The sequence below is a fragment of the Sceloporus occidentalis genome, unplaced genomic scaffold, assembly GCF_023333645.1.
Source record: "Sceloporus occidentalis isolate IW3139 unplaced genomic scaffold, rSceOcc1.0.p SCAF_49, whole genome shotgun sequence".
Taxonomy (NCBI): Eukaryota; Metazoa; Chordata; class Lepidosauria; order Squamata; family Phrynosomatidae; genus Sceloporus; species Sceloporus occidentalis.
In genome coordinates this window covers 6,878,006-6,893,594 of record NW_028317029.1, presented here as the reverse complement: position 1 = coordinate 6,893,594, position 15,589 = coordinate 6,878,006, and the positions used below count along the sequence as shown (strand labels likewise).

Below are 15,589 nucleotides of genomic sequence, written 5' to 3'. Positions count from 1 at the left end.
AAGAAAAATACATTTAAATTCCCACTGATCTCCAACTGTAGACAGTAGTGCAAGTTCAAAAAACAAATCTCATTCTATACAGCTGACAAACATCTAGTCGAGCAAACGCAAATCATTTTCAAGGATGCAACATTTAAATCCATGAATGATTTTTACCCTTAAAAAAGGTTTTCACATATATTTACATGTTAAAGATAATTTACATTCAAATATATCGGTAATTTAGGAGCTGAAATTTTTATTGTAGAAACATCACTGTTTAAAATGTCCTATTTTATTAGTAAATAGATTCTGAAGCAGTGTTCTATTGTGAAAAAAGTTTTCATTTTTTTTTTAAATATTTTAATACATTTTAATCAGAGCCCAAATTCTGTGATTTTATTTATTAAGTGACATGTTATTTCAACCTAGATTCAGTTTAGACTGATATAATTGTCTATATTTCTAATCCAAATCGCCAATTTCGTGGCTGATTTGTCAGCGCTACCTACGCAAATAGTTTTTTAATCACGTCCTACACAAGCTCGCATTCACCTTATCAACGTTTTAAAGATATGTTTTATTTAAATAAAAACAGAGAAAGAAAATACAAAAAGAAATGTACAATACTGGAGTGTATGAATGTCATAAATAAATTACCTTTTCAAGAATTACAAGCAATTGGGATACTATCATAATTTCTGGCATTTTCATGGCAACTAAAAAAAATGCATGAGACCGGTCAACGCGTGTTATGGAGATACGCGAGGAAGTAAAAAATGAATTAAAATCATATACCATCTGTGCATAATTACCTTATTTTCTATAATTAATGTGGATATTATCTAAAAATCTTTAGCAATGGAAAGGTAATTCTAAAAATACTAGACAGAAACATTATATCCCAGAATGACACGTTATCCATACAATAAAATACTATCAATACTTCAAAAATTGCAGTTTACATATTTAAAACATAATAATTTTTTTCTAGCTACTATACAAACCATTGATTATAATAAGACATCGTTGGCTGACACAGAGGGCTTTCTCAGTTTTTTCTTCTGTCCACTACAGCCAAGACAAGTTTATTGCTCTAATACTTCGTGATCATATTCATTATCATATTCTTGGCTACCTCTATCGTTTCTCTGCCTGCCTCAGGGATCCAGTAGAAGGGATAGAATTGGTCTGTGACGAAGAGGAGATTGACAAAGGAGGAGAGAGCATTAAGTCTCTTGCTGGTTGTGCATTTCCATGGCACGGAGATTCATCTTTTATAATATCTCCAGAGGACACCACAGAGTCTTGTTCAGGGTCACCTTTTCCTTTCTTCTTATCCTCTTCTTTCTTCCACTTCATTCTACGATTTTGGAACCAAATTTTTATGTGTCTCTCGGTCAGGTTCAGCATGACCGCCAGCTCAACCCTTCTTGGTCTGGAGATATACTTATTGAAAAGGAATTCCTTTTCGAGCTCTAGAAGTTGGGCTCTTGTGTATGCTGTCCTTGTTCTCTTGTTCTCCTCCTGTTCCATCATGTAAGAGTTTCCTGGAGAAAGTAGCAAATACGATTACTATACCCTTAAAAAAATCAGAACTTAACTTATTGGTAGAGATCTATCAGAATGAAAATAATGCAGGTTAGGTCATAATGTGTATGAACTTCACAGTCTAATTAAAGAACATGAAAGCCAAGAAAAGGACAATGCACTCCCATCCTAAATATAATTCTACTTGTATCAAAGTCCTTTAGTCGGTAATAATTGAACTCCTAGATGTACCGATGTAGATATATTTCCCAGAGGGTATAACAGGAGTGGCATAAATTTCAGAGATCACGGCATATCAAAAAAAGTTGTTATAAACCCGCTGAGAGTGATTGCAATGCAGTGATTAAAAAATCTGACTCATTACCAGGGAACTTTCTCTACTTATACCCTGATAAATACATTAAAGCATAAAGCATGAAGATCATTGTCCCTGATTTTTGAGTAATTAATCCTAGCCGGAATAATTTTGAGAATCATGCCAATTTTGACCCATTGAAGATAATTTGGCTTTCAGTCTTGGTTAGTGCGTCTATGTGAGATGTTTAAATCAGAAAGTGGAATGTATCTTAGTATAACACATATAAACAAATCCAATTTCTGAAAAATATGACATTTAAAAAAAAAACGTAAAATTTGACGACAAAACGAGAGCCGTTTTTATGCTTCTATGCACCATGTACCTTTCTATAGTCTGCAAGGTGTTTTTTAAGTAAAATACTCTAAATAGGGTTTGCATGATCTTATCTTTTGAAATAAATATTTCCAAAACAATTACATTGATGACCACCCCCCACCAATGATATGTACTTGTAAATTAAATCATTCATTTATTTATAGTAAAATATGTGATTGGGCAGTCTTCCTGTGATTATCATTATTTATTGATTTATAAAGAGCCATCATATTAAACAACTCTGTTCGATAGGATACATAAAACTGAGACTCCATATATATAATAATCTATTCATATATATCCATGTTAATGGATACCTGGGAACCTCTGAGCTCCGGCTATCTGGAGCCTGCCCTTGCAGGACGCAGCCAGGACCGCCCACTAACGTTAGTGGGCGGTCCAGCTGATGTCGGTGGGCGGTCCCGATGAAAACACCCCGATATAAAGGGCAAATGGGTGGGCAGTGGGGCCTGTCAAGTTAGCCAAGGTATGGCTATACATATGCCTCACACCTAAAACACCTGCAATCAAACCTGCTTCTGCATAAAATCTATTTGATTTTGGAAGGCAGTGGTGCAAAAGGGGTCAAGCAATAAAGAAGGTTTCTACTCAATTTGTAAGCCACAAAATAACTAATTCAATTGTAAATAAATCGTGAAAATGTCTAGGGGGCATCGAAGTGGTGAATACTTATGCAGCCAAGTGTAGAAATGTCTCACGACTACAAACAGGGCTGTAACTAATGTAGGGCAGATTGGGACACTGCCCTGGGCCCAGGTGTATCTTTGGAGCCCACAGCAGATGTCCCTTAGGAACTCTCTACAAACACCATAGCCTGGAGATAGGGGTCTGTGCAAGCAGCGGTCTTTGTGGCCTGAGCACCAACTGCTGTTGCAGAGTGTCAATACGTGAGGTCATATACCGGAGGTCAGTAGCAGAGTCAAAACTTCCATAGGGCAAGAGGGGTAACTGCCCAGGTGCCCAAGATCCCTAGTTACCAGCAGCAGGTGGCATGCAGAACACAAAGGAGGACACATTAGTGGGGAGGTCTGTGGTGGTCGCTCTAGTCATGCACAGACCCCTCAAACTCAGGTATGATTGGGCTAGAGTGTCTCACAGGGGCACGGAAAAGCCTACCAGGCCTCATTACCTGAATAAAAAAGCTGACAACCAAAATATCTTAAACTGTGCACGGAGTTAGTAAATAGGCTTAATCTGACCCTCTTACATTAATATAAACATTTTTAAGAGGTAGATCCTCTTTAAACGCAGTTTACTTTTGGATTTAAGGTGGACACTTATTATACATAAAAAATATAAATTAAAACATTGTCTATCTAGTGCATTTGGATATTAACAGAAATTACTGAATATAATTAATAGATATGTGACCTATACAATATGCTGGATAGCCTGCTTCCAGTGTATATATTATTATTATTATTATCTATATAGCACCAATAACTTATGCAGCGTTTTAGAGTACATTTATTCAAGGGTTATGACAAAATTAGAATTGACAGACTGAGAAAACAGAATGTATGTATTTATGGATTTTCATGCAATAAATTTTAATATAGTGGTCACCGTGAACGTGTACACAACAACCACCGACTTAACATGAAAAAAAGTTCTAACTTCACTTTGCACTTGTTTAACTTTAATAAATCAAAGAGATAATATAGGTAAGACATGTCCATTCTATCTAAGTTGTTGAATGGACCATAACCACTTTAAGAAACATTTAGATATTTAGAGCTGGAAGGTACTTTATCCAAAGATGGTACTCTGGTCGGTTCCCAGATTTATTTTCCCAACTGCTATCTTATGTTTGCGCATGAGGAACAGATAAGACCATCAATTGTAACTACCTCAGTTACCAATCGACAAGACTTATAATAAGCTACTGTTGTCACTGAAGTTATTGCTTGTTCTAGCACCTCCCGCATGCTATTGCTAGATCTTCCTAAATATTTGCCCTTTAATTATTAACCCGTGAAAGTGGAAAAGCTCTGGTTAAAAGTGAACTAAACATCGTATTCACTGATTCTACTGATTATTAACCTGTAAAATAGGCAACATTTTGGTTAAAAGTGAATGAAATGATTAAACCGGCAATAATGGTAATAACCAGTTCTGCCGTGTTTGAAATGTCAGCATTCTATAATAGCATGCAGTTCAGCCTTCTTTTTTCCAGGGTAACGAATAAAGTGGCCTCTCTTACCTTCTGCTCTAAGGATGCAAGCTTTGGATATTTGAGTAGTTGAATTATCAATGATTACTGAACTGATTATTCCATATTAGTAAGTAATTGGAAAAATGTCTGAAATCTTCTGAAAATGAATAAATACACAGGGTAATCTTCACCAGAGAAGTCACACCTATGTACATACCTCAATTTTTAGGCACTGTCCCGGGGAGTTGCCCCACTGTATTATTTTGTAGGCAACAGGGATTACGGGCCAATTGTGGAGATCCTCTTGTCTCCCTCAACTGGCCCAGAGGGCTGTAAGATCAATGTAGCTCTATTGTAGCTCCCAAGTGGCCACTGCACAACACTGCACTGCACAACACTGCACTGCAGAACACTACACAACACTGCACTGCACAACACAACACTACACAACACTGCACTGCACAACACTGCACTGCACAACACTACACAACACTGCACTGCACAACACTACACAACACTGCACTGCACAACACTGCCCTGCACAACACTACACTGCACAACACTACACTGCACAACACTGCACTGCACAACACTGCACTGCACAACACTGCACTGCACACCACTGCCCTGCACACCACTGCACTGCACAACACTGCACTGCACAATACTGCACAACACTGAACTGCACAATACTGCACAACACTGCACTGCACAACACTGCCCTGCACAACACTACACTGCACAACACTGCCCTGCACAACACTGCCCTGCACAACACGAACTGCCGAGCTCCATCCTTCCCCATCTCTTGCCTCCCCCCTCCAGCAAAGAGATGTTGTGTGTCCGATTTGTGTGTCCACTGCAGATAGAAGAGGTCACTACCATCCCCAGTATGATAATAATATACAGTATAGGTTGTTGGATATGTTGGAGTCGAGGCTTGTGCTTTAAGGTTGAAGAGGCGAAAGAAGCTTGGACTGTACCTCTGACATACCTTTACTGCTATCTATTAATGTAACAGTGTAGCGTACAGTATTCAGCAGGCAGCTGCATGTACGGCATTTATTGGCCGTCCCATGTTATATAATTCTATGTTATTTTATTTTTTTGCAACAATACAAATTACTACAATTTTATTACATTCTCACACTACGACATGGTCAGGCAGAGACACTGCCCTACCAGCGCTGCTACCCAGTCTCTCATTATGTAGAGAGACAGAACTTCTGCTGGTGGCCCAGAACAGGTAACCATGGCTCAGGGAAAAGAGAGTATATTAAACATTTCTGTCGGCTAAAATATGGTTTTCCTTTAAACAAGATAGCAATCCTGAATACCACTAAAAAAAAGTCTAGAAGTAATTCCTATAGGATATTCTAAACAGTTTTACCCATACATAGCATACAATAGTGTATATTCATGTTACAGTCACTATTTGGGGGTTCCAAATATTGTCCAGTATTGTCCCCTGGTATGTTAACGCATATATTTCGGATAAGGCTATAATAAAGAAAGTATCGGAAATGTACATACTTAATGGAGGTCCAAAATCTTCAAGCATATTCCTGAATCTTTTAGAAGTATGTTAAGATATCAAAAAGTCAATAGTAAGCCGTTCAAAGTTCTTGAATACTATATAACCTAGAAAGATTGTCTAATATCTTTCTAATAAGTTGGTGCATCGTAGCCACCTTGGAAAACATTTCTCCCAGATCAATACACGTACTAGGACTTTGGACCTTTTAGTTTAGTTCATTGTTAGTTCCCAGCAATAACTTGTTTATGCAGGTTGGTTAAAAAAAAACCTTGATCCAAACAAGGCATGATTCAGGAAACCTGAAATATGATTAAATCATTAAATAGAAAACAAATAGTCACCCATTTGAAACGTGCAGGATAAAGCTGTCACTTGGCTTGATGTTTGTTTACAATTTATTTTTTGTGGAAAAAGTTGCATCTTGGGTATTTAAGAAACAAAAATAGATAAGTAACAGCTAACAATACCAACAAACAATACCAGGGATTGGGACCCTTGGTACTCCAGTTGCAGTGCACTAAGTAACTAAGGTGTATCTACCCATCTTGTAGGTAACCAGGAATAATGGTGGTAGTGTTGCCATCACCAGGGTACAGCCAGTACAGCTGTATGGGTTTCAGCCCCTGAAGGGACCCTTTATTTATGAATAAATGCACTTTTTGAAGATAGGGACTGGACTGGGGGCATGGGGGGGGCTTCACTTCGGGGTGGTGATGGGAGGTCATGGACGAAGAGGTGGCATACTTTTTTTAAATACAGAGGGCACCCTGGAGTTTAACGTGAGGGGCCATGATGTAGTAGTAGTAGAGCCCAGAGTCCTAATTTGATCTCGGCCTTAAAATTGTGTTAAGGTCATATACTGCCGTCATATCAATGATAGAAAGAAGCCCTAATCAAATATTAATTTTTAAAAAATTCTATTTAAAAAATGCAAAAAAATCATCGTACACAATGTCAACTTTAGCTATGAGCCAACATATTTATTTGGTTTTGTTACACATAATCTTATTGAAAGCATGTTGTATGCAGGCCCGGACTGGCCATCGGGCAAACAGGGCGTTTGCCCGGTGGGCCAGGCCGGATTGACTGAGGGGCGGATGGAGCTGCAGCTCCAGGCCCCTACCTTAAAATAGGCCCAGTCAGGACCGAACTCTACTGCCGCATTAACGCAGGCCATAAGGGGCACCTGCCCCTTAAGCCCACCGCAACTGCGACCGGGTCCACCACTCTAAGGGGTCGGGAAGCCCCCACCAGGGCCGGCCTTACGGGTGTGCAGCCGCACAGGGTTTAAATTAAAACATCGGGGTTTTTTTTTTAACTTTATTTAACATCCTCCATGTTAAATAAAGTTATTGTTAACTTTATTTAACATGGAGGATGTGAAATAAAGTTAACCCCCCCCCCGATGTTTTAATGTAAGCCCTGTGCGGCCGCAGACCCCTAAGGCCGGCCCTGGTGGGGGCTTCCCAGCCCCTTAGAGTGGCGGACCCGGTCGCAGTTGCGGCGGGCTTAAGGGGCAGGTGCCCCTTATGGCCTGCGTTAATGCGGCCGTAGAGGCCGCATAGGCCCAGTCAGTCCGGTCCTGCCGCGGGCCCAGCCACAGTTGCTGCTTGCTCCGGCAACAAGGTAAGTAGGGTGAGGGAGGGGGGTGCAGTGAGAAGGGGCAGAGGGGGGTTAGATAATGAGAAATGGGGAGAGGGGATAGATAGTGAGAGGGGGTACATAGTGAAAAGGGGTACATAGTGAAAAGGGGGAACATAGTGAGAAGGGGCAGATAAGATGGGGAGAGGGGGTAGTGTGAATGCGTATGAGAATGAATGAATAAATGTGTGGATGAATTGTGTGAATGCGTATGACAATTAATGAATTCATGTGTGGATGAATTGCTTGAATGATTTGTGAGACTGCATTAATGAATGTGTTAATGAGTAAATGCAAAGATGGTACATGAAGGGTGGGCTTTAACAATAAATAAATAAATAAATATGGGCTGCTCGGGCTTAAATGCCCAGGCCTATTTTTTGTCCCAGTCCGGGCCTGGTTGTATGATATAATATATAATCGTGCAATCCAAAACCCACTGTACAGGTTAGTCCAAATTACTACACATAAAATACAGCACAGTATAACCCAATGATACTTGTAATAAATATAACAATCTTAGGATATATTAGAATTGTAAATGTCCATAAATTCAATATTTTGTCAATTAAATTTGTGGTTTAAAATGTAAAATGCAATTGGTGATGGATACTTTATTGGTAACAGACTAAATTGTGAATTAGGATATTTCGAAGGCTACTGCTGTATATTATTTTTATTACTATTGTTTGGTTAGTCTGCTTATTTTACCAACATTCTGCATACAAAAATAAGTCTTTAATTAAATGGTGTTTGTTCATAAATAAGGAACATGTTAAGCTTTTGTTTTACTTAAAACAATACATATCATCACCATATTTTAACTAAAGACACGTCTGAGAACATTACATTTACCATGAGATGGTGCCCCATTAAACAATAAATGCAAAATGAATATAGTAAAAACCCTATGTAGAGTACACATTTAGTTATTGTACATACAGTCATATGAATGATATAGTGAAAAATTTAAAAAAAGAAAATGTGGCTAGGTTTCTTGAGTGACTACAGACTCTACAGTACAGATATATGTTAATGGCTTACAGAGTTGTAGAATAATTGCTAGCAACCAAGGTCTTGCCATACTGCAAATAATGAGCATTCGTTTTTTGCCTAAAAATTTAATTCCCTTTTGAGAAAAGATAATATGATTTCATAAACAATGAAATCTGCTTGTGAGCCTCATGATTTTTATAGTATTCTACTGATTCAGTGTCCGAGGATGAAAGGTGCTTTTAAATGTTTTTTATACTGTGCTGATATAACTTGTCAATAATCAACATAAATTTCATGGCTGATGTTGGCAGTTAAAAAAAATACTCAAACAAGGTCAATTCTTAAAAATTCAACAACCTGCACACATTTTCAGTTATTTAGTTTGTTGAACTTCCCATGGACTATTGTATTTGTTATTGCAGTTAATGTACGCAGACATCTGAAAATTCCCTAAAACAACTAAAAAAATGGAAAACCGTTGTGGATATCGCTTAGAAGTATACTATACACCAGTTTTACCTAAACCTGAATTGAGCTAGGCCACACTAGAATTCCATATTAATTTCCTTGGTTGAATGTCCAAGATCATCATTTCGTTATTCTTATTTTTTCAGTGATATACTGTATGCATAAAAAAAAATATATCAAACATATAAAGGTGACGCATATTAAACCTACTACAATTGCCAAAAACTTTTAATAACAACTTCACCATTTGAATAATGATATTAATAAATTATTAGCAATTATTAGCAATTAGGACTAAGTAGAAGCGCATTGCAGGATAAGTACATACTGTAAACATTATTATTATATGTAGCTTTTAAAACAATCCAGTCTCCAGCATTTCAGTATCAGCCAGAGGTAGGCAAAGTGTGGCGTCTCAAGGCTTGTAGAAGTCATTGCTTCTTCACAAAGAATGTTTCTGAGACCAGTAACTGTTTGCCTTTTACTGAAGAATATCTTTATACTCTCAAAAATGATATCCGTAAATATAACCACAAACCAAAATTTCACTATTAAAATATATGTTGTGTTTTTAAGGCATGCAACAGCCAATAGAGCACTTTCGGATGTGTGTCTGTGTATCATTTATAGTGCTGTTATTATTACCAAACGCACACATATGTAATGGACCACTATGGTGACATCATCTAAAAAGTTGATTTCATGGAAACTCCATGAAATATATGCATGTCAATAACGTCTATTTAGCCGCAGTGGCGATTCAGAAAAGATGTGGTGGCGATTGTACCGCACTATAAAATCACGGTTTTCATTTGCTCACGCAAATGATGTCACGGCCATCAAGATTACAATGCATGGAAATATTTTCCCACTCTCACTGTGACTATTCTCTGTGCCTTTAGTAAATTATTCTCGTTTTTTTTGTATTTTCTACGCTGTCTCACCAAAAGTTCCATAAAGTGCTGAAAAGCAATAGCCCAATATTTCCTTAAAATAACTTTTATACTATTATTGTTTTTACATTATTACATTTTATTGGTAGACTACTATTTATGTATTATTTTATTTATAAAGTACGAATGCTAGAGTATTATTATTACAATGTTTACAACTAAAATTATTACGATGACATTTGTGAATGAAACTTGTTGTTTCATTAACCAATATTCCTTCACAGAAACTAACTTTACAGTCAGTGCTAATATTTGCTCTGGGTTTCTATTAGGTTTTCTGCTTGGAGATTCCAGGCTGCCTGTAATCTGTTAGGGGAAAAAAAAAAAAGAAAGATTGGCCTGTTTACTCTTATAAACGCCCGCTGACACCACTTATTAGTACCAGGAAAAAGTGCACACCTTGTTTCTCTCCTCATTTGATATAAAGTTGTTTGCCACATATTCACGCATTCTTTTTCTCACCGGAGGTTTGTTTAGAATCCCACTAAGCAGCGATAAATTAAAGAATTCTCTTTGTATGTTTTTCCTAGAAACTAATTTATTGTGGTAGGGAAAAAAAAAAGGATCCACTACATAGCAGAGCTCGGAGACTTGCCTTTCCAGATTGTGGCTCATCCAGGTTCGCGTAGAGGTGAAGGATGGGAGGTGAACCCCTATAAATGCGAGCTTAGAGATAGGAGATTTTTGAACTTTTCGCTAGGCCATAGGTTGCCCCATAAAGGGATTATTCGCGTTAGGAAAGAATTCGAAGACCCCGTTGGGAATTTGGAAAAATACGTTCAAACTCAGATTAGTTAAACCTGCCCTGGTGAGTTCAAGACATTTAAATTGTTAAATTTAAGCAAAATCACCGGCTCTGAAACCCCTTGTGCCTCCTGAGCAATAGTGAATTGACCCACAATGTAGACTCACAATGAGTGTGAGTGCAGCACTCTTACCTACTGTATTGGTCATTCGTAGCGACTCTACGGAATATCTTCCTTAAAGAGTTATGATGAAGCTATATTTATGGCCTTTCTAAATTTCTGAATTTTCTGGTTACAATATTTTGGCTCTATTTGGTTTGTTCAGCAGGACGGGAAACATCCCAAATATATACTTTTGGATGTGCTGCCAAATGTGTATGTATATGTATATATGTAAATATATATATATATATATTAGGAAGCAGAATTCAATTAAAAAGTAAAAAAGTAAAAAGTTATTGAGTATGCAGACTATACTTGAACCAAATAACAGTGCGAGTGAGTGTACTCACTAAATGAGAGGTTTGCGGGGGAGTTGAACATTTCCACCGACAGACACTCGGGTGAATTTCTAATGGAAGAAGGGTTGAGTTGGCCCTGCATAAAGTAGAACTCTGTTAGATCAATTCCAGGAAATTTCCCCGGGAAAATCATCGGGGTGAATTTTGAGAGTTGAAATGTTCTCATATCTTAATGAGTACACCTTAGTGATTTAAATAATTAACAAAATTACACATATATATATATATACATATATATATCTCCAAAGGTCATGAACTCGGCTTGTCGATAAGTAGAATCCCAGAGTGCCCGGGTGCTGTTAAAACCACATTATTTATTAGTCTACTAGAAACAAACATAAATAAAAATCAAAAATAAATCACATGTTTTTGCTGTGGAAATGTATACATATTTTTATAGGTAAAATAACTTATCCTCCAGTGGTGCTTTGGACAGGTAACAGTTAAAATAGCTGTGGTCTTTCAAAATGATGATGTGTTCATTTATTGAAACAAGCAAATATATATATATATACATATATATATATATATATATATATATATATATATATATATATATATAAGAATAGTATTCACCATATGACAAATGTCAACATTTTATATGTACCTATATACTGTGTGTGTATATATATATATACATTTAAATATATAATTTTACTATTTTACATATGTCCATCACCGCACTATTCCAAGAATTGCACTTTAAGTTGACTTTTTTATATTTGAGGCTGTAATTAGTGCCAACTTCAGGACATAAACCATGGGAAAATCAGTTTGTAAATGTGCAGCCCTCATTTATCCCTGTAAATATTTTAAAAACTATATGTGGTTTCTGATCTCTTCCTGTATAGTGTAGATTTTCCACTGTAAGAAAGTAACACGCTATTTACTTCCAAACACGCTAAAGGTCCATTATAATGCTATACTTTCACCATGTGCTGAGCTCCTAAATTTGCACTTTATAAACGAAAAGGAAAATTCTCCCTCTCTGTATAGAAACTGAACCTGTGCATATTTCTGTAATATTATTATCCATATATCCTATATGTGTCCCAGATATCATTTTTCGCATGACATGTATGCAAAAAAAAAATGCATTTAATTTAATACATGTACCAGGTTACATGTATAATAATTCAATTATATGAATTTTAATTAGGTAAAAAGCATACTATTTTTAGATGAAATGAGAACTTGCTCTTGAAAATGTTTTTTTAAGTCTGTGCCTAAATGAGCTAGGTATAAAACATTATAAAAAATTAAAAACAAAAGTAACGAGAAATATTAAGTTATCCACACATCTGTGAGACACAAGTGACAAAAAATATTTTGTGTACAACATAAATGTATCACCACAAAACCGTGCAACTCTACTAAGTAAAAGTGTGGTTCACACAATCATACGACACAATCAAAAAATATTTAAGAGCCACACGACTGTGTAGCACAATCGAAACAAATATTATGTGTCACATGCCTGTGAAAACTTTTACTATTATTATTTACTCCACACAGCTAAAGGACTAAAAAAATGCCTTATAGGAGGAATATTCTGTGATGAATAAACATAAAGCAGCAAAAAAATTCTCTTCTTCATAAAACTGTAACACAACAAGTATTTCCTGTTGTGTTACACTAATAGGTGCGTTGGAAGGAAATCTATCCTCTAGTCCCAGACCATGGAACACTGAAAAATCCTGGGTAAAATACGCACCCGGGAACAATTTGGGCGATAAGGTTGCAGGAAAACTTTGCATACAGTCTAATGTTATTGCGTTCATATGTGTTACACGCACGCTCTGTCTAAACGCCCAGGAATAACGAAAAACTGGAGAATTTTAACCAAGATTTTACAGTAAATATGTTCTCCCTGTCCGAGGGTGTGTGAGATAAATGAATGAAAAGGAGGTTGTATCCACCATACAGTGCGGTGATGCTATGATGGAATAAACTATATATATATATATATATATATATATATAATAAAAATATAATATAAAATGATTCTGCACCCCATACAACTGCGTGACCTCAAGCCTAAAATATGCGGTTCCCCGTACAAATCAGTAAAGCTTAAATAAAATCTTACACGGAAATATCGCATGTTCCAGTTTTACGGTGGCCAGCATCCGGTGTCACGCGGCAACCTTTACCTAAATGGGCCGGTAAATTTCCAGGTACTGTTGTGCTTTTCTTGTTGTCTGGACGAGGTTAAAGGGCAGGGAATATCTAAAACATTTTCTAAGATTATTACTAGAATATACATTTTTACCAGTCTGTTTGAGCAAAGTGATTAATAAAATATTTACTTTGCAGGCGTGACAAATAAAAGGTGCATAATGGGCCCATAGATAACATTGTACAGCAAGATACAGAAATATTGTTCTGTAACTGAACTTTCTGTACAGATTGTGTTTTTTTCTAAAAACTGCCAATCACTGCGACAATGTCTGCATAACGCTTATCATTTCCTGAAAGTATCATACATAGTATCTAGGGATACCTACATGCAGGTTCATAGTTTTATGTATGTAATTTTTATTTATTAATAACCATCTATTTAATCCGAATTTTGCTTATTAATAGTAATAACACATGAAAAATATATATATTAATAATGTATTCAAATTAGTAATAATAAATTAATTTTTAAAACATAAATATATATTTATACATAATATAAATATATATTTACGCTACAATTCAAACATATTATGTACGTGCTAGTAAAAATTTAGTGTCTAAAAACACAATTGATTCATTGCTCAAGAATGCAATATTACTATATTTTTAAAATTAATAATTTAAGATGATTTTTATTTTTTTTTAAGATGGAAAGATTAACTAATACATTAACTTCCTTCATGGTAAGATAAGAATTTCATTAAAACAAAAAAAGAAAAAAATATTGTAATTATATATTTACTAAACATAATCTACAAAAAATATTATAAAAACGACAAAAAAGTATTTGAATAGATACACACATTTTAGGGCATAATGGAATTTCTTTTTCATATATAATTATTAACAAAATAATGATTAATCTGCAAAACAACAATATAACAAAACAGCAAGTTTAGATAAACAGATTTATTTTCAATATAATAATACTAATAACAACAATAATAATGATAATAATAATAATACAAGCAAGTTACATTTAGTATTAAAGCTGCAGGAAAGCTTTACATATAAACCCCTGCTGATTGCCTGTAGCTAAACCGAAAGTGTAACGGGGACTTCCCAGTAGAATGCAGGAGAATGTGTAGCTCACCTGTCCACTGGCCTTTCCACGCGTGGGACTTGGTAGATTTCATCCACGGGAAAGGTAACAAGGTTCGGTTCCTCTCATCCAGCATTCCAGGCTCGGGGTCTTCAGGGAAGGGCATGGATTGCTGGTGTGGGTGAGAGATACCTGGATGATGATGGTGGTGGTGATGATGGTGGTGGTGAAGGTGGGGTAGCACCGGTTCCTCTGATATAGGAGGCACTTCGTAAGGAGAAATATCTGGAGGGCTTCCTGGATCCAGACCGACCAGGGGGTTGGGGTAGGGGACCGGCTGCTGCCTTCCCATGTAGAGACATGCTGGGGGGCTGGAGTTATAGTCCTGTCCTTGGGTTCTCTGGAATGCACAGGACTCCTTGTAGATCTGAGCTGGGGAATAATATTGCTCCTCAGTGTTCATGGCGGATTGTGGCTCAGGGACACATCAGGTTCTCAGTGCGTCCCTCTCCAAGAAGTCTTCTCACCTGGTTGACAGGTAGGCTTTACTTGCAGGGACTAGCCTGCTTCTACAGGCAGATTGGTGGATCCGGGGCTCATGTGATTCGGCAATGGGCATCGAATGGGAGGGGCTATGTCAAAAAAGATAAGGCTGGCTGCTTATTTCTGTTTCTCCATTTCCCTACTCTTTGTACCTTTAAATGCAGCCGGCAAATTGCTCTGTATTACACCTTCTAGGAAGCAGGTGCCTTCTGTTGACCACAACTCCCATCAGGCTCAGCCGAAGGCTTGTTGCATCTGACCAGAAACGATGAACTTTCAAGAGAGGATTCCTATCCTTGTCAACGAGAGAAGTTCTACCTTCTTACTGCCATGATCAGAGATACAGCTGCTGGTGAAAGGGATCTTATTGTCCTTGAAAAATATTACAGATACAGCAGGAAAAATAAAATCATACAATTTCTGCCATTCGGTCTCTTTTTGGAACTCAGTCACGCTATCCCCTTGTTAAAACTGTCAGCTATTAAATTTCTCTTTTATTTTTGAATTTACCTGATTTGAAAAAAATATTATTAGTAGTAGCAGTAGTATTATCAATATTATTAATATTATTATTATATT

General features: G+C 36.7%; 1 protein-coding gene across 1 annotated transcript; it reads right to left on the bottom strand.

Annotated features, from left to right (window-relative positions):
* Positions 1–1,119: 1,119 nt before the first annotated feature.
* On the bottom strand, positions 1,120–14,930 carry LOC149288977 (pancreas/duodenum homeobox protein 1-like). The gene is made up of 2 exons (XM_089491276.1): positions 14,519–14,930; positions 1,120–1,529 (listed from the first exon to the last, which is right to left on the bottom strand). Exons 1-2 carry the CDS (start codon positions 14,928–14,930, stop codon positions 1,120–1,122), a joined length of 822 nt encoding a protein of 273 aa, XP_089347402.1.
* Between the last annotated feature and the right edge of the window lie 659 nt (positions 14,931–15,589).

What these genes read in the sequence shown, in the direction of transcription:
- LOC149288977 (XM_089491276.1), bottom strand. Translation starts at nt 14,930, where the DNA reads ATGAACACTGAGGAGCAATATTATTCCCCAGCTCAGATCTACAAGGAG. An exon ending in GTGGAAAGGCCAGTGGACAG is followed by an intron (nt 1,530 to 14,518) that starts GTGAGCTACACA and finishes TACTTTCTCCAG; the next exon opens with GAAACTCTTACATGATGGAA.